Raw genomic sequence first — 23,681 nt, 5'->3', positions numbered from 1 at the left:
CCCTTTCCATCAACAACATCTAATGCTTTTTAATTAGTACTTCGTCCTCTTCCATTTGAATCCCGCAGAAACTGCATTGTCCCTTTTTCACTTGCCAAGATCATCCGCTCGTTCCGTCTCGAGAAAAAGCTTCCATTCTAACCTATCTGTCAGTTATGACGAGCTATATACTATGCGAGTGTGATGGCGGTATACTATCTCGTCGTGAACGATTTTCATTATCGTCGGAGCGTGTAATTGACAAAGTTACCGCGAGACACTAAACTCGATGGCTGCTCGTTAGGCGTCCTTCGAGTCTGATTGTGAGTCTGGTGTGGATTGGATCGCGATGGAGGCGAAGTAGAAGCTCGGTAGCTCGATTGATTCGATCCCTCGTTTATCCTTCTCCATCCCCGTCTTTATCCCATGAGTCACGTGCCACTTGGCCACGATCTCTTGTTTTGTTTGCCAAATCACGCCCCACTCGAAACCAATAGTTCGAACCGTTCAAAGATATTCAAGCATCCAATATGCGCTACGGCAACACACACCGTAGCGCCATCTAATTAAAAGCCTGACACTGTGTCGAGAGGCTGACAATTTTTGTCGCTGCTCGTAAAGCAAAGGAGGCAAAGGATTAAAATCCCCTCTTCCTCAGAGCCCGAGCATCGTTCCCCTTCAATTCCTGTCCCTCCTGGGTGTAAGTGTAAGTAATGGCAGAAAAGCTACAAAGATTCTGACGACGGACGGAGGGACGAACGGACGGACGAACAGACGGAGTGAGGTGAGCCTGAGCCGTGAGCCGAGCGTCAGTTGGGCGCCAGCAGAAACGATTAAGCAGCTACGCTGTTCACGCCAATGGCATTAATGGCTTTGGTGCGTAGGATTTTCTTATCATCCCCGGTTATCGTCCCTACATGTAATAGTACATGTACACGCACACGCTTACTTTTAGACTTGGAGTTTTATGGAGGTTTTATCCAAAGCAACGAAAGGGGAAACTCAGTGAAAGCATCCAGTTCAACGAATTGAAGCATGTTTGTTTAGATGGGAGTTGGCTCGCGTCAACATCGATAAATAGCATTGTTTATCTTCAGAACTGTGATCAATCGTATATACGTATAGAACGTTGAACGTACAGCATATTGCGAATGCTGCTTACTCTCTCGTTTTTAACCTCTCCTCTTTATCGTCATTATTATTGTCATCATTGGCGGCCATTTTCCACAGATTCGATTGTCCGTGAAATTAGACTTTTTGCATATATCTAGCCAAGCGCTTTCAACGCTACACATTTTCAGTTCGATTTCTCTAATAGAATTTTCTTGAAACATTTGTGCATTCGGTATAAAAAATCGAATGGAAACGGAACAGCAATTTAACAAATGGAATTTTTGATCGGTTCGTTAAGGAAATATTGTCCCGTTATTGAAAGAGGGAGAGAGATAGATAGAGATAGAGAAAAAGAGGAGTGGAGAGGGTGTCAGTGTACGCCAATGTGTTTGTGCATATACTATTCATCTCTACTCTCTTATTTGTCTCATTATCTCGTCTATCCGTATAACTTGGCAAATATCCTCCTCACGCATCTCTCGCGTTTACCGCTGAATTTATTATCGGATTATCGAGAAAAGAGTGTAGCCTGTTGAATTTATCGCACGTCATTTATACCTATACGAGTATAATCTCCTAGAATGAATGGATCGATTTGGTTAGTCGTTGAGGAAGAAGTGGAATCCGATCGTTCCAGCATGTATAATAAAAGTTAAAAGTAATATTTCAAAGTAATAGGAGAAGAAGGATTAATAGGCACATCCGTTGTTTCAGCATTTGAAAATCGATCGGAGAAAAAGCTGGAGAATCCTGGCTGGTTATTGGATAACGCACTTTGCCAGGAATGATGCAATTATTTTGCAAAAGCGATTAAGCGACGGATGTTTTAGAGGATGGTGGGCTGGGCTGCTGGCAAAACTGGAGGAGGAAGAGAGATAGATTCGTCATCTCGATGAACGCGCTCCGTTTCGCTGGCACAATGAAGATGCATCGATCCGGTGCGGCGGCACAAAGCAATTGATAACAGCGCGAAATACGCGAGCGAGCGAGCGACTATTGTCGTCGCCTTTCATTTCTCTAAGGGAACAGCTTTACCTCGAAACATCTCTCTTCGATTACTAGTTGCAGTACTTACAATGCACATTCGTGTAATAAATTAACAATTTCATTATTGCTGCGCAATACTTTGTGTTACTATTTTTATTAAAATTTTTATTATTATTAACCAGCAGGACGCTAGTAACGGTAACAGTATACCAGTGTACAGAGATGGACGAGGCTAACCGCAAAGCAGGATTGGAACTGGCAAGCTTTCCCCCAACCCTAGAGAGATTCTATCTCCTGCGGGAATCTGACCGTTCTTATTCCTTCTATCTCTATCTATATTTATATTTATATTTACCATGGTAAATGCGTAGACGCTGTGGCAAGTTCCATCGATATTCCAGCGCAGTGAAACGCGAGTAGCGTTCGATTAGAAAAGTTGGATGGAATGGTAAAGGAGAGAGAGAGAGAGAGAGAGAGAGAGAGAGAGAGAGAGAGAGAGAGAGAGAGAGAGAGAGAGAGAGAGAGAGAAGGAAAAAAAGAAACGTTCACTGCTCGGATAGATAATTAGTATTTTACGTGAAATATCGATCTGTTATCGTGTATCGCTGTATGGCCACTGCCTGTTAATTGACTTTTGTCACGAGAAAAGAATTCCTCGTAGGCCAGGGGAGGCTGAAATTTATTTCTCCTGCGTAGCCTCCTGGGGATTATTAAGATGGGGAAGTGACCGAATCAGCGATAAGTCAGCCAAAGGGGAGAGCTCTCTTCTCCACTGTAGTATATCGATCGATATGGCAAGCTTCGACATTTATACAAAATTAACCATGAGAAAATTGCAGGCAACTTCATTTAAATGGTTCAGCTTGTTTTGATGCTAACGCTAGGTCCTCTAGGACCCCAACGCTACGCACGTATACGAGCTGGATAGGATCGTTTCTGCTGAGAAAATAAGAGGGAGAGATAAAGGGGGGAGGACCTTGGGATTAAGGTCAACGGGAGATAAATATTTGCGAAAGTCGTCGTTGAAAATCGAATAGATTTTCGTCACGGAAGCTCCTTCGTGTACCCTGTAGAATTCTTGCTGTGGCACATTCTGGAATACTCGGCCTCCTTGCACGCACCAAAGCACCTGCGTGAATCAAGATAACGAGGTTATATTAAAAAACTTACTCGAGATTTCGGCTTTCCACCACCTCGATCCAGGGCTTCTTCTCTCAGCCGAGAGATTCAATCACCCTCTGCCGAAGATTAATCTGGAAAACACTGTGCCAAGCTTGATTTTTATTACCTCCAGTTATAAATCCTTCCAACGACCTTCTTCTTGCGAGTCAAAGGCCAAGCATAATTTATTATACAGAGAAGAAGCGAGTAGCAGTCTTGTATTTATGGTTTTACGCTTTTGCAGAGTTTCAGTATATAGGAAGCTGCAATCACCATGGTTAGTTAATAGCATGCCACGGGTTGGTGGCTTATATAGTTTTAAGCTGGCCTCTGCCTGCCCTGACTATACTCCTAGAAAGTACCACTCACCATTGCCCACCCTGGACCACCCCTCGCAATCTCAAAATCACTTTCCATCAAGTTGCATGTAAGCTCGCGCTGTGCTCTGTTGTTGTAACGAGGTCCCGCCCCATCTCCCTCCACCCCACCTTCCTTCCTCATCCTCCACGATAATTAGCGGAGCTACGTTAACGACAGGATGGCGCCCGTGCCCGACACTACTGATCTTATGTATGTATACCTTATAGTTATTAACTATCCATCCACCCTTCCATGGCGCCGTTCCTTCCTTATTGGGATCTGCTAATTTCACGCCTCATCCGTCCCTCGCCTCCCTGCGAAACACTAACCTAACCTCATTTACATTTTTCAATCAATTTCAATTTCATCGATACGAACGATATTGAAAAATCTGTTTTCATCAACCTAACCTAATACAGCTTGCCATTGCTGTACGATTCTATATCAGATTCGCAAGCTTTCCGATCAAAGGGATCTACGCAAATCAGCTTACGGTATTACATCGGCGTTACATATCTTGTGTAACGGCACATACGTTCACTTTTATGCGAGTTCTCACCTCGGTCATAACTATACACACACTCTGGGGTATCTATACTTCAATAATATATAATATCTCGTTGTATGTAGTAGAATATTAGGTATAAGGATCAACCGGCTACCAAGCAATATTCGTAGTAGCATAAATCACTTTAGGTACTCTCCATCGGAAAACTCTGGGGATTTCTTGAATTATTTATTACACGAGCAGCTTTGGTGTTGGAGAAAACTTAATGTTCAAGCATTATTCATGTAAGAATGTCGTAGGTATATAATACGCTTATTATGTATGTTGTACAGTAATTCAGTAGTATAACTCAAAAAGCGCGTTGCCAGCTTGAGAAAGCCTCCTGTAGAGGGCAGCATACGCAAGGATAACCGTTCAGCGGCGCTGCTGCTGTTACCGTTACGTTAATACGTTACCTAAAAAAACAAACTTTATAAATAAAATATTGTTTTAATAACGCAACCTCAACTTCTTCAATGTTTATTTTACCTTAATTGCTTATTTTTCATTTGATATATTCTTAGATAGCGAAGAAAATATATTGTAATGGGCTGCACTGCATATTTATCGGAGCAGTGGGCAACGCGCGGAAAACACTAAAGTCAACTGAAGCAGATTTCTATGTTTTCTTATGCTGGAATACGTAAATTTTAACTAGAAAGAGAAAGAAATTTATCCAAAGATATCTGTAGCCGATTATTGGTAATAATAAATGCAGTGCATTGGTAAGATAATGATTGGATTAATATGTATATATAACCCTTTTAAAAACTACAAAAAATACTTCAACTGCCAAGAGAATTTCATATGATTATTCCTAATTTCGCTCTGAACAGTGTATGCGAGCTCCATGTGATATGTATACACATGATTTTGTTCTCTTGTTTTCTTATGACGCGCAGCTCTCTATCGTGACGGAATGAGGTATATATGTAAATATCACGCACAACACTCTAAAAGAACGTAACATGGAATAGCCGAAAAAGTTTTGCCAATAAGAGCTTACAAGCTGAGTTTGAGAGGCTGCGCTATAATTTGTGAATGGCAGAAACATTCTATAGAAAATTCGAACGCAATGAAATAAATTTCGTTTCTATTAAATAATCTTGAGCTGTCAAGCAAGAGCAAACATCACGAGAGAAAGAAAGTAGTAAAGAAGATACAGGGAGTGAGAGAGATCGAAGTCGTGACTCGCGGGTCTCTCGGATCGACGGAATAGGGAAGGAGAGAAAGAGACAGATAGAGGCAGCAGACAGGCAAAGAGGCAAGAGAGGCAGCGAACAGCCAGCCAGCCAGTCAACAGTCGTCGTAGCTTTATCTATTATGCGTCGCTGAGCTGCTGAGCAGCGAGTGAATTGTCAAGTGTAAGCGCAGAAATGGCTACCAACGAGGAACAACGAAAGGTAAGCACAATGTATCTTTATTTCGAGAGCTTTAAAAGAAATATGAGAAGGTAGGTCGGTGATTGGGGACGAGGATATATCACGAGTTAAAATTAACGTCCTTGACTCCCAGACACAATCTCCTCTTGCCACAATTTACCTGTGAAAACAACGTATTCTGATAGACCTAGCCTGGCCATACTTTGCCAGGAAATTCAGCCACCGATTAGCCCTTTCGTATTAATCGATGCTTGGCAGTAATGGTAGCTGCCGAGCAATATAGTATGACGAACAACCGCTCGCTCGTTTTTCTATCAGCAATGGAATCTCTTGTAAAATTCATGTCGCTCATTCAAAGATTTGCTAGATCATCCCTGCGCTTATACCGATACCCATTCACGCTGTCACTCTGTCGACTGTCTCGCTGCTCTATACGATATTTACATTCGACCAGCTGTCACTGCTCGATTAAACGATACTCGCTCTGCCATAACAAATTTTCTACGAAATATGCACGTATGCATCTTTTTCAACATCATCATTTTCACGAAGAACGCTAAATCTCTCTCCTTTTCAATAAATTTTCGCAATTAGAGCATTACATTATCTGCCAATTTTTCGATTCGATGACATGCCAGCAAAACAGATAAAGAAACGAATTCTTCAGGCAAGCGACCATTTTTTCTTCAAATAATAAATCCTATTAGTAAATTTTTTACGTCAGTTCAACAAATATTTCACTTTAAATGCTTGAAGAAACAATATTGTCTTTTAATTTTTATTATTAGCATTATTTATTTTCACTGACAGAATGATTAATAGATAACATATGTATGAGATATTCCCTTTTCTTTCTTTCATAATAAAATGCAACTAGCAGAAATTTTTGACTTATTTTAATGGTATTTAAATCTCAAATTTTATATTTGTTGTTTTGTAATGCTTATTCTTAATAAATCTTAGGAGCCTCCGGATGCACAAGAACCTGCACACCATGCAAGAAGACCCATGAATGCATTTTTAATATTTTGCAAAAGGCATAGGGGATCAGTAAGATCTGGCTTTCCTCATTTAGAAAACCGGGCAGTTACTAGAGTTCTAGGAGAATGGTGGGCTACACTTAATCCTGATCAGAAACGTTCCTATACCAATTTAGCGCAAGAGGTAATGGATTTTACATTTTTCTCCTTTCTCTCTATTAATATTTCTCTCGGTATGGTTTCAGTACAAGGATGCATTTTTAAATGCCAATCCTGACTTCAAATGGTACAAATTACCTGCTCCTCCCTTGCGTACTCTTAGCACGAGACCTACAAATAAGAAATCTGAATCAGGCATTAATGAATCTGTGTTAAATATTAAAAGGGAAAACAGTGAGGATGATGAAATTATCAATGCTGATGATGATCAAGCGATTCAACCAGGCAAACTAGCAGATGAGTCTCAAATTGGTGGCCTTAGTTCACTTTTCACTCCACAAAAATCTGAAATTAAAATTGAACAGACAGAGGTTAATGCTGAAATTAAAGTAGAAGAAGGTACAATTCCAGATCCACCTAAAAAGAAATATTTGGAGCCATTATCTCCCAATAATGAGCTTAAGAAAGAATGCAAAGCTGATCTATTTGGTGCTAGAAAAAGAAAACAATGCGAATCAAACAATAATGACAGTATGGAAGTGGTACGTAAATCTTTTGAATGTAAAATGTTTATATAATTATAGGAGATTTATTCTTGTCTGTATAGAATATTGAGAATGAGAAGCAGGGAAATAAAAACTTTCCAGAATGTATTGCTTCAAATGACGAAAGCTGCTTCAGAGGTGAAAGAACTTGCAAAGGACTTCGCTATCAAAAATTTCTTGCTGAACAAATGAGAAATACCGGATCTTCTGGAAATCATCAAATTAAGCAGAAAAAGCTTTCTAATGCTCAAGGGTAAATTTTTATTATATTACTAATTGCTTGACAAATTATTTGGGTTATATTATAAATACTCTTTCTTCTTTAGCTCCGATGAACATTTGTATACCAGAAGAAACTCAATCTCTTCTAATGTTAGTGAAAAGACTGATTCCATAAGCAGCGAGGGAGGAAACAGTTCTCGTGGCGAATTAGAACATCTTGTGGAAGGGTAAAATCACTGTACTAATAATATTTTATTTAATAATTAAAACTGATATCTTCTAATAAATGAAAATGACTTTGAACATGTAGCGCTGAGGGTAACATCGAAGCATCTAAACCGGAAGATACAGAAACGGAAGGCGCGGAAGGAAATTTAGATTTTGTCGCTTGGACAACGCGTAAGAGATTCAGGGCTGAGTAAGTTATGACGAGCGGAAAGATGAAATTAATTTGTTTTTATTTTTCTACTATTACTTATAATTCTGGTTCTCGCTCTTTTTAAAGGGACTTTAATTTAGAGAAAAAAATAGAAGCATTACCGTCCTTAAGCTTAGAGGAGTTTCAAGAGAAAAAGAAACAGCAACGCACAAAGAAAAAAAAGATGCAGCAAAAGCTGGGAGCGTCAACTAGTAAAAAATACAATTCCGACTTTGGAAAAAGTGGACAGGTCAAGAGTCAGAATAAAAATTTGGAGGAATTTGAGAAAACTTTGGTAGGTAGCCAGAAGAGAAAAGCAAGAAAACGTAGCATTACGCGTAATGCTGCCATCACAGATCCTTCGAAAGCTTCTGAGAATTCCGAGGATAATAAGCGTGAGTATTCAAACATAAAATAGCTCTATTTGTTTCTAAATTAATCTGTAAAATATTAAAAATATTTTATTAACAGCTTGGTGCTCGTCACCGGATCTTGAAGCTTTGGCATGTCTAGCAGCAGTAGCCGCCGACAGAACAAAACTCACCAAAAATTAATGTCACTTGTGATCAGCCGTTCGGATCTCTCACTCTCAAAGTAGCCTATTTCGTTCCGGGCATATGATATCTATATTTTGAATGGAGAAAACTATATATTTGAAGACTATTATTGATACAGTTATCGTATTATCGTCGGTATCCGTACAATAAGCATGAGCAGTTGCGGTGCGAGACAAATTTTAATGTTTACATTTTTTTAAAGTTCAATTCTTAAAAAAAAAGTAAAAAAAATCCGTTTTCTTACATATTTAATCACGAAATGTCTTTTTTTCTCGTTTAATGCATTATATTGATTAATTAATAATATTATTTCTTACTAAAATGAATGTTTTTGAAGAAGCTGCTGATAAACTATCAGAAGTATATCCTCGTGTGCTAATAATGTTATTATACTATATTCTTCCATAGTTAAAAAGCATCCTGTTAAAAAAAGAAAATACGTGTTTTTGACGAATATTCATCTGCTTTCATTCTAAATCAGCCATAATAAGGATGCAAGAATATGCGTCGTTATTATAAGCTACAAGAGAGTGCAGCGTAAAAATAAGATCACAATAACCGTAAGAGCGAAATTTTGGCTTCTAGTCGCAGATGAAGGGGTGGTCTTTTTGCGATTTCTTAAATTTGTGAAATTTGATATATTCTATATATATTTACTGTACATATGTAGGGATAGATGCAGTATTATAAATTTGTTCGTAAGAAGTCAAACAATTATAATCAAAATGGAAATTAACTAATTTTTCGTAAAAAATCCTGTTCTAGGCATTTTATTAATTTTAAATACTTAGTGACCTGCACCGTGTTTAGCCTTAATCATCACCTGTGTGAATTACTCTGTTTTCCTAATAAGTGGATGAATTAATAATGGTGAATAGGGGTTTTCTATTTGAAACAAACATCATGACAATCTTTTAACGTGAATTTTTAATTAAAAATTGACCAAACAAAACAGGACAGGATTATTTACTATTCTGAAGAAAATATGCATTGAAATGCATGTAATCTACGTTTAAGATTCGGTATATGCACAAGCCAGTGTATATTTATAATATTTATATACAATTTAATTCTATACTCGAATCACTGTCTTGTCAAATATTTAGCAAATAGTGTTTTGGGTACAGAATTGACTGAATCGTCTTTAAGAAGTTTGGAGAATTGATTCTATAAATTAATGTGCCATTGAAATCTTATTAAATCGATTCATTACCAGCAATGAATTTATAGAATGAATTTGACGAACAGTCCAATTTTATGAAAATGCGGATCTGCACTCTGTATGAGAAAGTATGAGACTTGTCTGTGATTTTGGCTAAAGGAATTTTTCATATTTTATATTTTTCTATTGACTTCCTTATCCCCATAGGATTTCTCCCTGGATCTTAATTGAAAATTATTGCTAATGGATGCTAAAAAGAAGATTAGGCTCCGATTTGAATGTAAATCTTTTATAAGGAATGAATCCCTAAGATTATACATAATTATTTCGATGATAGATGATCTACTAAATATTATCAACTTTATTCTTTTTGTTAAAGATTACGAAGAGTAGAACATAGATTATTATTCTAATGTGCCTTGAACAGATATGCATGGTTTGTCTTTGTATCCAAGCATTGGTTATACTCTAGACGTATTATCCTGACTTTCCATTAATTATTTAATGCTTAATATATGAATCGCAAAAATCAAGTTAATACGTTTAGTGAGAAAATTGGAAAATGCAGGATTAAAGCAAATCATTGCAATTTAATAATGACCAATTGTCGACTAATTTCGCTTTAATAACAGTTTCCTGGCTTTTGTCATGTTTAAATTTTTTCAATGATTGATATGCTCAATTTCTCAATAGAGCGTGTCTTTCTGGAAATCAAAGGGCAGGCTGTTTTGAAAATCAGAAAGAATGTATAGTATAGAGTTTTATCACATAGGAATTTGTACACCTAGCTGTAAGATGATTTACACACTAATATAAATATATATATATGTATATATATATATATTTATACATATAAATATTAAACATACTTGTAACATATTATATACTGTTTATATAAATAATAAATATATAATATTTTGATGTACAATGATAAATTATGTGGTTTAATTTATTTTACTCACTTTCATTGTTTGCATTCTTATAAAAAATTGTTGTATTATAATAATTTATGTATTTGGTAAGTAGTGCAAAAAAAGTGAAACACAACGAATACAGACTATGGTATTCTTGCTTCTTTAATTTACAATTATTTTTTGTATTGCAAAGCGTCATATTGCTGTAACAATCTGTATATATTCAACATACGACTAACTTTTTATAAAATTTAGCTTTTAAAGTATCATTTTGATTTTGTAGAAACTTTGGAAAATACGCTCTTCCGTTAGAATTTTCTAAAAATCCTTTATATAAATATATATATTATTACATTTATAGATTTCGAAAATTCGATCGTGAGTAGTTTGTCTTGTTTACAAGAATAATTTAGTAAAACGAATATATTATTTAATAGATGTATGTACAGTTTTTTAATCTAATTAAACTTTGATTAAAAAATATTCCCTAGGATGAGGCTAGGATGTATGTTATTAACCAAAAAGGAAGGACAGAATATGATTGGCTGAAGATACTTTACAGCTGATTCCATTTGCCCCCATGGCCCCCAGTCCCCCTCCTCCCTCCCCCCTCCCCAGTAACAATCAGGCATAGCGGGCACAGCAAGTAGCTTGTCCTATTTTCCTTCTTTTGTTGAGTACTTCGCGTTGTTTTGTGTTTTTAATGTATTTGTAAAATCCAACAGATTGACACTGTGCAAAATATGGCAAGTTCGTCAAGGTGAATTAAAAAGAAATTCTTCAAGCTTATCTATTTCTATTACCCTTCCTACCGCAAAATGAATTCGCCTGTAGCTTTAATCGTTTTGTGTTTTGACAAAAAGGAATGAAAAATAAAAGCCAAAATGGAAAACAGAAACTTAATAATATTCAACCTTAAGGATTATGTGAAATGATAAAAATCATCATTTTCATAAGCATTTTCATTTCTTTCACTATCTTTTTCTAAATTTACATTTTTTACTAATTTCATTGTCATTTTCAAAGGAAAGTCAAGTTTAACCTTGTGTTTTTTATGGAAAACTTAATTGTGTTGTCAATACATAAATGGCATGGAGTATTATAGCTATGAAGCTTTGATGAGGTTGATAAGACAGTACAGTTATGAAATAATTGCATTTATTTAACAGCTTTTATTATTTAAGCTCAAAATTTTCTTTGAAAATCAATATATTGTGTGGTTTTTTAGGCACGAAGCAAACAAAGTTATCTGTTATGCACATCCAGATGCACCACTGGTTGAAGATTATAGGGCTGGAGATCAAGTTTGCTCTGAGTGTGGATTAGTCGTGGGAGACAGGTAGATAGAAATAAAAGATTTTAATAAATTATCAAATTGTTGTGGAGTAAACTAAAAATTTGTCTTGATTTACAAGAGTAATAGATGTAGGCTCGGAATGGAGGACATTTAGCAATGAAAAATCTGGTGTAGATCCATCTCGTGTCGGTGGACCTGAAAATCCATTGCTCAATGGTTCTGATTTGTCAACCATGATAGGTCCAGGTACAGGAGCAGCTTCATTTGATGCCTTTGGAGCATCAAAATATCAGAATCGACGAACAGTAAGTATTACTATGTTACAAATTTAAATTAGACATTTCAAATATTAATAGATAGTTGATTTTAATAGATGTCTAGTTCTGATAGAGCTCTGATAAATGCTTTCCGCGAAATTAGCGGTATGGCTGATCGGATTAATCTTCCGAAAAATATTGTTGATAGAGCAAATAAGTTATTCAAAAAAGTACATGATGGTAAAATTTTGAAAGGACGGTCCAATGATGCAATTGCTTCTGCTTGTCTTTACATTGCCTGCAGACAGGAAGGTGTTCCTCGAACATTTAAAGAAATTTGTGCAATCAGTAAAATTAGCAAGAAGGAAATTGGAAGATGCTTCAAATTACTTTTGAAAGCTTTGGAAACTAGTGTGGAGCTTATTACTACTGGTGATTTCATGTCCAGATTTTGCTCCAATCTTGGCCTACCTAATATGGTTCAAAGAGCTGCCACATACATTGCTAAAAAAGCTGTTGAACTTGATATAGTACCTGGTAGATCTCCCATTTCTGTAACTGCTGCTGCAATCTATATGGCTTCGCAGGTGAGTGAATAATGCTAGGAAATTTTGAAGTTTTATACTAGACAGTGCACATATATATTTAAAAACAAGAAACCTTGCTAAGAATTCTTAAGAATACCTATTTTTTCTCTAATTATTTGAAGAATGATATTAAACAATAGTTCATTTTAGGCTTCTGAAGCTAAAAGAACACAGAAGGAGATTGGTGATATTGCTGGTGCAGCTGACGTTACTATCAGACAAGCCTACAAATTAATGTATCCTCATGCAGGAAAGCTCTTTCCTGAAGACTTCAAATTTGCCACTCCTATTGATCAGTTACCCACAATGTAAAATTCATTGTTTTCTTTTTTCTGGTAAATAGCTTGTTTTTCTATAAAAAGGGTTATTTTATGTCACAAATCACTACTTAGTAAGAATTTAGCTTTTCTCAGTATACATTCCTAAAATAAGTTAAACTTAAAGATACAAATTATTCTCATTATTATTTGGTCAACAGTAATAACTTTTTTTTTTTTATATTAAAAAAAGGTCCAAATTGCAGAGATATTTTATGTGAGTAACAAAGAGTAATGATCACACATGGAAATACAAAGTTTTATACGTCACTTTAATGTAAAGAAATTCTTCAAAGAAGAACAAACAAGTAAAATCTAAATTTTTCATTATTACCAAAATAAGTTAGGAATAAAGAGTAGTGATATTTTGCCAATTGAGTACAACAATTAAACAGATGATTATTCAAGAAGTGTATATGATCATTATTTATATGTAATAATAGCATTAAAAAAACTTTAATATTTTAGTTTATCATTTACTTGCTTCAAATAGTATTTACTGTATTTAGTATAAGTGATAGTTCTGTTGAATCAGTTTTAAACAAAAGATTTATATATATAGATATATATAAATATATCATTTTACTTATGACTAAAGGATAGAAGATAATTGTAAAACAGTTTAAACAATTAATAAAGTTAAATATAATAAAAATAACAATTATCATATTTTATTTACATTGTATTTTTCTTAATTCCATCTTTCAATCTTTAAGGGCCAGTGTCACTTGTCAGTACGAAAAGCAGGCAAGCCTCATATCCAACATAACTGCAAAAATCTGAAAGTATATATATGTACACATTTTGATTGGCAGTTTTTCAGATTTTTACTTCTTATGTTGGATATGAAGCTTGCCTGATTATTACTGACACCGGCCCTAAATGAACATTTTCCGGACAATTTTCGAGTGGTCCAAACAGCCAGAGGGCGCCTGCCAGCGATAAATATCAGGTAGAATGGTAAATAGACATTTCCGGTTTTGTAAGACAAATCCTATATTTTTGTATTATGCGTGGTTTGCCTTGATGAATAAACCACGAGCTAACTGTAAATTCTTGTGATCCTTTGAGGATGTCGTTACAATGCTTTCATAACCTTCATTTTTCTCGTATGTTTTCGCCAGTGCTCGTGGTTGAACAGTCAAATACATTTTTAATATTCGGTCATAATTTCCAACTGAATTAATATATCGTAGTATTTACCAGCTCATAAGAATAAAAAAATTTGCCATCTGTTTGCTGCCAATTTCCGGAGGTTTCGCATCTATTTTTATACGTCCCTTTAATTAGTGTAGAAAAACAAGTTGTGTATATTACCAAAGGTAATCTCTCCCAAATATAATTTCATTGACAGTATTCTACACAGTTTGCCAGCTCGTGTAACTGGTAATATATTAACAATACTCTTTCTCCATCTATTTTTAGTTTCTCAGTGCAATTCTTTTTCCCCTGATTTCTTGCATCTGTCATCCAAATATCCAATCTAGTTCTTGTAAGACTGATAAGCATTTTTATTGATATTTCAGGAACTTTTCTTGTGGATAAAGCAATAAAAGTCTCATAATGTCTACAAGTAGCGAGTCAACCAACCAGAATACCTGCGTGGTGTGTTACAAAAATGTTAAGATATTCAGTATTGGAATGTGCGAACATCCTGTTTGCTATGAGTGCAGTACAAGAATGAGAGTTTTGTGCCGCCAAAATGAGTGTCCAATTTGTCGTCAAGATCTTCCAAAAGTTGTTTTTACAAAAGAGATCAAGCCATTTAGACAGTTGAAGAAAGGAAATTTATTAGATACCAGATATGATATCTATTTCGATAGCCCAGAAATTCAAGGAAAATTTTATGAATTACTTGTAGACACCTGCACAGTTTGTAGAGAAAAGCAAGTTTTTAGCAATTTTAACAGTTTAAAAGAACATATGAGAAGGGCACACGAATTACATTACTGTGATCTGTGTGTTGACAATTTGAAGGTAATGATTTATGTTATATTTTACCATTAGATAACTCATGTATAAATATACATATTTTTTATAGATATTTTCACATGAAAGACGTTGCTATACTAGATCGGATTTAGCACTTCACCGGCGGAAAGGAGACGTCGACGACAAAAGTCATAAAGGGCATCCACTTTGTGAATTTTGCGATCAGCGTTACATGGACAATGATGAACTTTATCGCCACTTACGAAGAGACCATTTATATTGTCATTTCTGTGATGCAGATGGTCTCCATCAGTACTATAGCTCCTATGATTATCTTAGAGAACACTTTAGGCTGGAGCATTATCTTTGTGAAGAAGGTCCATGTGCAGAGGAAAAGTTCACCAGTGTTTTCAGAACAGACATAGATTTGAAAGCGCATAAAGCGAGTATTCACGGCAAGCAAATGGGCAAAGCAGCTGCGAAACAAGCAAGGACTTTGGAGTTGGAATTCACTCTGGCGCCGCGTGGAGATAGTCGTAGCAACAGAAGAGGAATGACAGGCCCATCGACGTCAAGAAATTCTAGGGATTATAACAACAGTAACAGAGAATATCCCCAAGCATCAAATTCCAATATCTCCAATCAATCATCATTAGAAAGCGAAGCGACTTTTATTAAACAACCATCCGTAGATGTTCAAAGTACCGAGGAATTTCCCACTTTGGGCAATTCTACGCCATTCGTACCCAGTCCAGCTCAAAGTAAAGGCAGGAACAATGTAACAATACGCAGCACTTTAAGACCGCAACCTTTGGCAGTCACAGATGAAAATTTTCCAGCGTTGGGTCCAGAGTCTTCAGGTATCTCAAAAACCGTCAATTTCAGTGTGTCTAGCAATAAATCAACATCAACGACGTCTAACTCAACTTCGAATGTTTCCATTCGCGTTAATCACGAACCAAATGGTACCGTGACCACCAGAGTATCCGGTCCTAATATAAGAATTAGACCAGCACAATTATCAATAGACTCAGAATTCCCAGCATTAGGCTCTACGGAGCCATCGACCAGCGCAACAAATAACACTCACTGGAAGGAAGTTCTACAGTGGACGTGCACAAAATCTGCAGCTCCCGTTTCAAAATCGAAGAAACCAGCTCCCTGTCCTCTTGCACCTTCGCCTCCCACGATCCAATCAGGGGACGATTTTCCCTGTCTGTCCAAGTCATCCAAATCGAAAAAACAGTCGTCTATTACCGTTGGACCTGCCACATGGGTTCAACCACAAACTTCAACGACGAAGACTACGACGGACTCTAGAAAAGGAAAGACGAAAAAGAAGAAGGCCAAACAACTGGCCAGTAACAGTTCTAGTAGCAACGATTCCGCTAATTCAAAAACAACTGGAAATAATGCAAAAAATGATATCAAAACCCCTAAGGAAGCTGCTATAACTATCAGGGATGAGGATTCTCCAACGAACAAATCACTTGGCAAAGATAGTAAAACAGATCAAAGAAAAAATAAAAACATAGAGAGCTCCTGCTCAACTGTAGTTAATGCCGAGGGAAGTTCTAACGTTCAAAGAAAACGTACCGAATTAAAAATAGACAGTTTAAATTCCACCAATAACAACTTCTATGATGATTTCCCAGCTCTGTGTGGTATCTCCAAGCCACCAGGATTTCTGAGTCCTCCTCCCGGTTTTGAGACCACCACACTACCACCTCCAGGATTTTCCATCAAGTGCAATGGTGTTCAGCAGATTACGAACAGTAATGGTTTGACCTTCACAAATAGTTCTGGGGAGAGTTACTCGATTCTGCCCGATAATAGTAACACTGCTTCTTCTTGCCCACATCTACCGGATTTTCATAAAAGGAATCAACGCCTTTCGGCCAGAATCAGCGAAGTTCTGACCCAGAAGGCCCAGGCGGATAAATTTCGCGAAGTTAGCACAGCTTTTCGCAAGGGATCCTGTAGCGCAGAGGAATTTTATAAACATTGTAAAGAGGTCATGGACCTAGGTTCATTTGAAACCATTTTTCCCGAACTACTGGTCCTCCTTCCGGACATCGCCCAACAGCAAGAACTTTTCAGGGTACATAAAAAAGGAATGGCGAACAAAGTAAAGGATTTAGAAGCTTGTGCTACCTGTGGCCAGATTCTCAAAGCCGGTAACGAATTGAGGACACACCTGTCCAGTCATTCTTTGGAAAATCACTTTCCAGCACTCGGCAAGCCTAACAGTTCCATCAAGAATAGCTGGCCACGCAAATGAACCTCTAAAAATTTCCAGGGCCTTTGCTCAAGATGTCATGAACTTTTATACATCGTGATTTCAACGCGAGTCGTGATTACAAAAACAATCTTGATTTTATAATTGACTGGAAATAACAAGTAGAGGCTATTTGTTTTAGCAGACGAATGAAAATAATTATTGTATGTCCACGTACACAAGTTCGATGCGAACTACGAAAAGATAGTAAAGGACTTGCTGCTGTTAAATTAATTCATCTATAACACTAGAATGTAAGGATGTTACAAAGGATATGGATGTTCATGAAGTTTATGTCTACAATTAGAAAATATCCGTTTCATATATTAAGATTACCTTGTATATAATATTTATAAATAGCAAAGATTTCTGTAATTTATTTGGTATATTTAATTGATTCAAAGTGGAGTAGACTTCAAAAGGCATGAAAGTAACATCATGGTTTAACAAATTGCTTGATACATTGCATTGTGTGTACATGTATCACTGAATTGCTGTTTTGTACAATAATAAAAGTTACATACTGCGTTATTTAATTCTGAATGTATTATATTGGAAACCATAGAATTCTTTCAAATTATACGGGAGCCAATGATTTACACATTAGTTTTTAAACTTATTTTGTTCTTATTCCTAAACAAATTTTTCACAATACAAACAGTTATTTTTCTCAAAAAGAGTTCCAAGATTTTAAGGATACATTATGCATTTAATAAACTTATTCAAATACTTACATATAATAACTTACAAACTAATATTACATATTTGAAATTTTTTTTATTTATATATATATATATATATCTCTCTAAAAAACAGGACAGAGTAAACAGTCTAAGTCTGAATATTATGGTACAAATCCTGGAAAACTTGAAGTACCACTTTATATTAGCCATAAAATTTATGTGAAAAATACTTTTAACACCAGATTTATACAAATGTTATAAGAAAAAACTATTCTTTAATAGTAAAAAAAGCAATTAATGAAATTAAAAAATATGTAACAACATATGAATTAATTCATCATATAATATTACAGTTAAATAGTGTCAAATAATACTCACACAAATTTCATGACATTCATGTAGCAAGAAATTAGTAGTTGCTACCCTACTTCCATTTTTGTTAAGTTTCAATAGTTAGCAATTACAATCACAGTGGTATAGAAGAATACATAGTACTTGTGATTTTACTGTAACCTGATAAAACAGGTGACTGAAATCTCTGTCCTATGTTCTTGCTGAATGAAAAAGTTCATAAAGATATGAAATATAGCACTTCATTACTTTTTGGCCAGTTCATTACTTAGCCAATCTAGTCCTTCGTACAATCCATGTCCCTGAGTTGCACAGGTACTTTGAATATACCAATGACGTCCACGCAATGAATTTAGGCCTAATTTGTCAGTAAGCTCTGCAGCTGACATAGCATTAGGTAAATCTTGTTTGTTGGCAAATACAAGGAGAACGGCATCTCTGAGCTCGTCTTCTTTAAGCATATTAGCCAGCTCTCTTTCAGCTTCTCCAATACGTTCCCGGTCATTACTGTCAACCACATAAATCAAGCCTTGCGTGTTTTGGAAATAATGTCTCCACAGTGGTCTAATTTTATCTTGACCACCAACATCCCATACAGTGAAACAAATATTTCTGTATTCCACTGTTTCAACATTAAAGCCAATTGTTGGAATCGTTGTAACAATCTCTCCCAGCTTCAGCTTGTAAAGGATAGTGGTTTTTCCAGCTGCATCTAATCCTACCATAAGAATCCTCATTTGTTTCTTTCCAAAAAGCCGTGTGAGCAAGCTGCTTATTGTCAAACCCATCTTTTCTTAGATGGTGGAGTGATTTCAAACAGAACCTCAAAGCTTCTAAAAAATCCTTTAATGAGTTAATATCTCCCAAATTTTAACCGTTGGCTGTTGTTAGCTCTAGAAAAAATATTTAACGTTTTGATTAATACAAATATTAAAATGACGTGTACGACTTGCTTGATCATGGCAACACACTACACACCTAAAAGCCACTAAAAAGCTGATAGCAAACGTCACCTTGCGGCTATGCCGGAAATAGCTGATAATTCTTGGCTTCTTGGCCCACGTCACTCAAGAATTACAGATTTAGATGCAAGAATTAATGAAGTACTTCGTTTAACTAAAGATTAGATACTTTACCGTTTCCCCTGTGTATACATTTCTATTCTTTTTAAATCTAACATTTGTTCTAGTTTTTATTAATCAAATAGATCGTTTATAATTACAGTTTACAAATTGCGAAGATTTCGAATCTCGATTTATAATTTATCTCCAGACAACTTCAAGCAATTTACCTAGCCTCTTAAAACCTAACCTAACTTTATCTACCAAAAATCTTATTAGAATAATATTATCTAAATTTTAAAGAATTTAAAGTTCTTTAATTATTAATTCAAAAAGCTTAACAACACCTTTTTTACGAATTTGCTAAATAAACATATGAGCTATTTTTTTGTTTTTTTAAACTAGTGGTAAAAACATTTGTTCCTAAAATGTCCACTATACAGTTTCGACGTCATATCCGGCTGAAAAAACTGTACTATTACATACAGGGAGGTTCTCTAACGGCGGCATATAGGAGATTCGTGTTAGTTGACTATAGCGCTCAGGATGATGGTTTCTGAGAACGCTGATTGGTCAATATTGCGTAGTACCAACAGATAATAGGCCGTTACCAATAGTTGGATACGAAAAATGAGATTCATCCGCCATTTTGGTGTGTAGAAATGTTTACATGCTGATCGTAGCAGAAAGAGGTGTAAAATGGAAAAATGTCAAATGTAGTCGTTACTAAAGTAAAAATTGAATACTTTGAATGAAAATGAAGAATATTCGTACTTTCCATTCATTATTTTCAATTTTTACTTTAGTAACCTCACTATTTGACAATTTTCCATTTTACACCTCTTTCTGCTAGGAATAGCATGTAAACATTTCTCCACACCAATATGGCGGATGAATCTCATTTTTCTTATTCATCTATTGGTAACGGACCATTTCATGTTGGCACTACATGATATTGACCAATCAGCGTTCTCAGAAACCACCATCCTGAGCGCTATAGTCAACTAACACGAATCTCCTATATGCCGCCGTTAGAGAACCTCCCACAATACAAACTGTGGCCCCGTTCCGCTATTGACTGCGAGCACTGAAAAGCTATATTTAATGTCACGCAAACTATAGATTACTAGTACTCACAGTAAATAACGGAACGCGCCCTATATGTAAAAGGAAAAGGAAGCATTGCCATCCGGGTCCCGGGACGGCGGCACTACCTAGTACCTGACACGGACCATGCATTATGTATTTTAAATTAGTAATTAGAAATATCTATATTGCGGTCCCTCTACAGTCTCTACCCTCTGACGTATTTCCGCCGACCAGCAGTATCAGCAGAGATGAAACGGGAGATTGCTCATGCGAGGTCCCGAGGCAATCCCTACCGGTAGGCGGCGCTGGTGTTGGCAAACGCGTGTCTCAGGTCCATCTAACCCCTAACGCCATCTATCGGAAGAGACCACGAAGCACGAGCGTTAAGCTTAGAATAGGGTAAAACATATATGCATTGTTGCCAGAAAGCGGAATAAAGAGAGAGCGGAGATATTTTCTCGGACCTCTCTGTCTTTCTCGCTGTTAGCTTCTAGCAGAAGAGTCGAGGCAAAATCTTTCCGTTTCGCTTTGCCGAAAATCTACCAATAATCGATGTCATTTATATTTGCAGGCCAATGCCTTTATACATGATTTTTTCAGCATATTTATTTATCAGCATTGACTTATTTAAATCAATAATAAATTAAGGAAATGCGTATTTGATATATAATAATTATTTTAACTATAATTTCATCGTTATATTTCGCTTATTTCCGTAAAATCTGCATTTCTTTAGTTTATTATTGATTATTGTAAGTCAATGGCAATTAAAAAAAATTTAATCTTAAAAAAAAAAAAAAAGTACCGATCAGGAATCGAACCCGGACCCACGAATCGCCACGCGATTACCTTACCGCCTAGACCACGAGGCTTCTTCAGAGCACCGTAAACAGATAGTCTTTTTAAGGGCTTGAAATCTTCTTTTAAACCATATAAATAAACGAGCAACCGACAGCTTTATTCATTATTATTCTGTCATAATGGTACACAAATTAAGGAATAATTATATTTTGAATAGTTTTCAAAAGCTTTTCCAATAGCCAAGAACGAAGATAAATAATCAACGCTCGCAGTTTCCGTTCTTGGTTATTGGAAAAGCTTTTGAAAATCTACATTATATAATTATTCTTTAATTTGTGTACCATTATCATAGAATAATAATGAATAAAGATGTCGGTTCTTCGTTTATTTATATGTTTCAATAGAAGATTTCAAGCCCTTAAAAAGACTATCTGTTTACGGTGCTCTGAAGAAGCCTCGTGGTCTAGGCGGTAAGGTAATCGCGTGGCGATTCGTGGGTCCGGGTTCGATTCCTGATCGGTACTTTTTTTTTTTTTTTAAGATTAAATTTTTTTTAATTGCCATTGACTTACAATAATCAATAATAAACTAAAGAAATGCAGATTTTACGGAAATAAGCGAAATATAACGATGAAATTATAGTTAAAATAATTATTATATATCAAATACGCATTTCCTTAATTTATTATTGATTTAAATAAGTCAATGCTGATAAATAAATATGCTGAAAAAATCATGTATAAAGGCATTGGCCTGCAAATATAAATGACATCGATTATTGGTAGATTTTCGGCAAAGCGAAACGGAAAGATTTTGCCTCGACTCTTCTGCTAGAAGCTAACAGCGAGAAAAATAGAGAGGTCCGAGAAAATATCTCCGCTCTCTCTTTATTCCGCTTTCTGGCAACAATGCATATATGTTTTACCCTATTCTAAGCTTAACGCTCGTGCTTCGTGGTCTCTTCCGATAGATGGCGTTAGGGGTTAGATGGACCTGAGACACGCGTTTGCCAACACCAGCGCCGCCTACCGGTAGGGATTGCCTCGGGACCTCGCATGAGCAATCTCCCGTTTCATCTCTGGTATCAGCAGCGACTATAGCGTAGTACCCAAAATAGTACTACGCTATAGGATATGTCGCTTTTGGGTACTACGGTAGCAAGGTTGCCAAGTCCGCCATCTTGAATAGTACTACGCTCTATAGTAAGTGAATTTTGATATAAGGAATGCAGACTGCACAAAGTATACTGCCAGCGGAAATACATCAGTAGCCATCTTAAATGCAGAACGTAATATATCAAAAATTATATATAGTATATTCACAGCCTGTCACCGTGAACGGCGTGAACGAAGACAAATGTTAGTATACGGAAAAATAAAGTGTAATAAAGAAATAAGGAGTAGTGACAGCTTTGATCTATCTGACAGCTGATGTACTTATGGTATAAGTGAATAAATAAAATAAAAATGCTTTTCCTAAATTGATTTTTAATTTTGATAAAATGGTCAAATGTAGCCATTAATTAATTAGATTTGGTAATAAATACAAAAAATGCGTTTTATTATAACAAATGAGTTGAGGTAAAATAAACTCAATGTTTTTATATTAATCTGTTAACAAATGCATTTTTTTATTTATTATTGAGTCCAATAAATTAATGGTTATTAAAAAAAAAATTCCTTGTAATGAAAAAAAAAATGAAAAAATTTTAAACTTCACCAAGACTCGAACACGAGCCCACCGCATGACAAACGGCAACCTTACCGCCTGCGCTACAGCGCTCACCTGATGTACCAAGAGCAAAACAGCCTTTTAAAGACTGACTACAATTCTTTCACTAACTCGTCATAAACGATCAAGAATTAGCTGTAATAATAAATACATTTATCTACATAGCATTATTGTACTAAATTTATTGTTTTTAATTTGAAGCATACATTTTGCATGAAGATATGATAATTTAAGGGTAACCATTCAGTACTCTATATACAAAACTATTCATATGCTCAACTATCATAAATTAATTAATATTATAATATTTGTTATATGTAGTCGAATAACTATGATAAACCAGCATATGAATAGTTTTGTATTTAGAGTATTGCATGAACACCCTTAAAGTATCGTATCTTCATGTAAAATGTATGATTCAAATTAAAAACATAATAAATTTAGTGCAATAATGCTGTGGAGATAAATGTATTTATTATTGCAGCTAATTTTTGATCGTTTATGACGAGTTAGTGAAAGAATTGTAGTCAGTCTTTAAAAGGCTGTTTTGCTCTTGGTACATCAGGTGAGCGCTGTAGCGCAGGCGGTAAGGTTGCCGTTTGTCATTCGGTGGGCTCGTGTTCGAGTCTTGGTGAAGTTTAAAATTTTTTCATTTTTTTTTCAATACAAGTAATTTTTTTTTTAATAACCATTAATTTATTGGACTCAATAATAAATAAAAAAATGCATTTGTTAACAGATTAATATAAAAACATTGAGTTTATTTTACCTCAACTCATTTGTTATAATAAAACGCATTTTCTGTATTTAT

The 23,681-nt window shown here is 35.7% G+C and overlaps 4 protein-coding genes and 1 long non-coding RNA gene across 12 annotated transcripts; 4 read left to right on the top strand and 1 right to left on the bottom strand.

Annotated features, from left to right (window-relative positions):
- Window positions 1-305: 305 nt before the first annotated feature.
- LOC136776825 (uncharacterized) lies at window positions 306-2,450 on the top strand. The gene is made up of 3 exons (XR_010823155.1): window positions 306-855; window positions 935-1,732; window positions 1,807-2,450. It is a non-coding gene; the product is annotated as an uncharacterized lncRNA (long non-coding RNA).
- A 2,682-nt stretch (window positions 2,451-5,132) lies between these two features.
- Window positions 5,133-10,893, top strand: LOC136776667 (uncharacterized). Of its 2 annotated transcripts, none has more exons than XM_066732386.1 (8): window positions 5,133-5,550; window positions 6,493-6,693; window positions 6,755-7,210; window positions 7,276-7,466; window positions 7,540-7,662; window positions 7,746-7,853; window positions 7,941-8,248; window positions 8,325-10,893. In XM_066732386.1, exons 1-8 carry the CDS (start codon window positions 5,524-5,526, stop codon window positions 8,405-8,407), a joined length of 1,497 nt encoding a protein of 498 aa, XP_066588483.1. In that variant the 5' UTR covers window positions 5,133-5,523; the 3' UTR covers window positions 8,408-10,893. The 2 variants fall into 2 exon arrangements, with proteins under 2 accessions (XP_066588483.1, XP_066588482.1); XM_066732385.1 differs by lacking the exon at window positions 5,133-5,550 and adding an exon at window positions 5,967-6,196.
- Window positions 10,894-11,110: 217 nt separating this feature from the next.
- TfIIB (transcription factor IIB) lies at window positions 11,111-13,541 on the top strand. Of its 3 annotated transcripts, XM_066732544.1 has the most exons (6): window positions 11,287-11,609; window positions 11,715-11,825; window positions 11,902-12,088; window positions 12,157-12,627; window positions 12,778-12,962; window positions 13,138-13,541. In XM_066732544.1, the coding sequence occupies exons 1-5, from the start codon at window positions 11,578-11,580 to the stop codon at window positions 12,937-12,939; spliced, it is 963 nt and encodes a 320-aa protein (XP_066588641.1). In that variant the 5' UTR covers window positions 11,287-11,577; the 3' UTR covers window positions 12,940-12,962; window positions 13,138-13,541. The 3 variants fall into 3 exon arrangements, with proteins under 3 accessions (XP_066588642.1, XP_066588641.1, XP_066588640.1); XM_066732545.1 differs by lacking the exon at window positions 11,287-11,609 and adding an exon at window positions 11,111-11,246 and having other exon boundaries at window positions 12,778-13,538; XM_066732543.1 differs by having other exon boundaries at window positions 11,289-11,609; window positions 12,778-13,540.
- A 307-nt stretch (window positions 13,542-13,848) lies between these two features.
- LOC136776823 (E3 ubiquitin-protein ligase ZNF598) lies at window positions 13,849-17,755 on the top strand. Of its 4 annotated transcripts, none has more exons than XM_066732699.1 (3): window positions 13,849-13,904; window positions 14,471-14,921; window positions 14,986-17,755. In XM_066732699.1, exons 2-3 carry the CDS (start codon window positions 14,508-14,510, stop codon window positions 17,155-17,157), a joined length of 2,586 nt encoding a protein of 861 aa, XP_066588796.1. In that variant the 5' UTR covers window positions 13,849-13,904; window positions 14,471-14,507; the 3' UTR covers window positions 17,158-17,755. The 4 variants fall into 4 exon arrangements, with proteins under 4 accessions (XP_066588796.1, XP_066588795.1, XP_066588794.1 ...); XM_066732698.1 differs by lacking the exon at window positions 13,849-13,904 and adding an exon at window positions 13,937-14,199; XM_066732697.1 differs by lacking the exon at window positions 13,849-13,904 and adding an exon at window positions 13,937-14,266.
- On the bottom strand, window positions 17,190-19,581 carry Arf102F (ADP-ribosylation factor 2). Of its 2 annotated transcripts, none has more exons than XM_066732701.1 (2): window positions 19,202-19,581; window positions 17,190-19,081 (listed from the first exon to the last, which is right to left on the bottom strand). In XM_066732701.1, the coding sequence occupies exon 2, from the start codon at window positions 18,974-18,976 to the stop codon at window positions 18,434-18,436; it is 543 nt and encodes a 180-aa protein (XP_066588798.1). In that variant the 5' UTR covers window positions 18,977-19,081; window positions 19,202-19,581; the 3' UTR covers window positions 17,190-18,433. The 2 variants fall into 2 exon arrangements, with proteins under 2 accessions (XP_066588798.1, XP_066588797.1); XM_066732700.1 differs by having other exon boundaries at window positions 19,167-19,579.
- Window positions 19,582-23,681: the final 4,100 nt, after the last annotated feature.

Source organism: Prorops nasuta, unplaced genomic scaffold (genome assembly GCF_024137725.1).
Source record: "Prorops nasuta isolate Cenicafe-Biocafe unplaced genomic scaffold, Cenicafe_Pnas_1.2 PNAS00010, whole genome shotgun sequence".
NCBI classification, from domain to species: domain Eukaryota; kingdom Metazoa; phylum Arthropoda; class Insecta; order Hymenoptera; family Bethylidae; genus Prorops; species Prorops nasuta.
The sequence above is the reverse complement of the archived record's forward strand: the minus strand, read 5'-3'. Positions and strand labels throughout refer to the sequence as shown.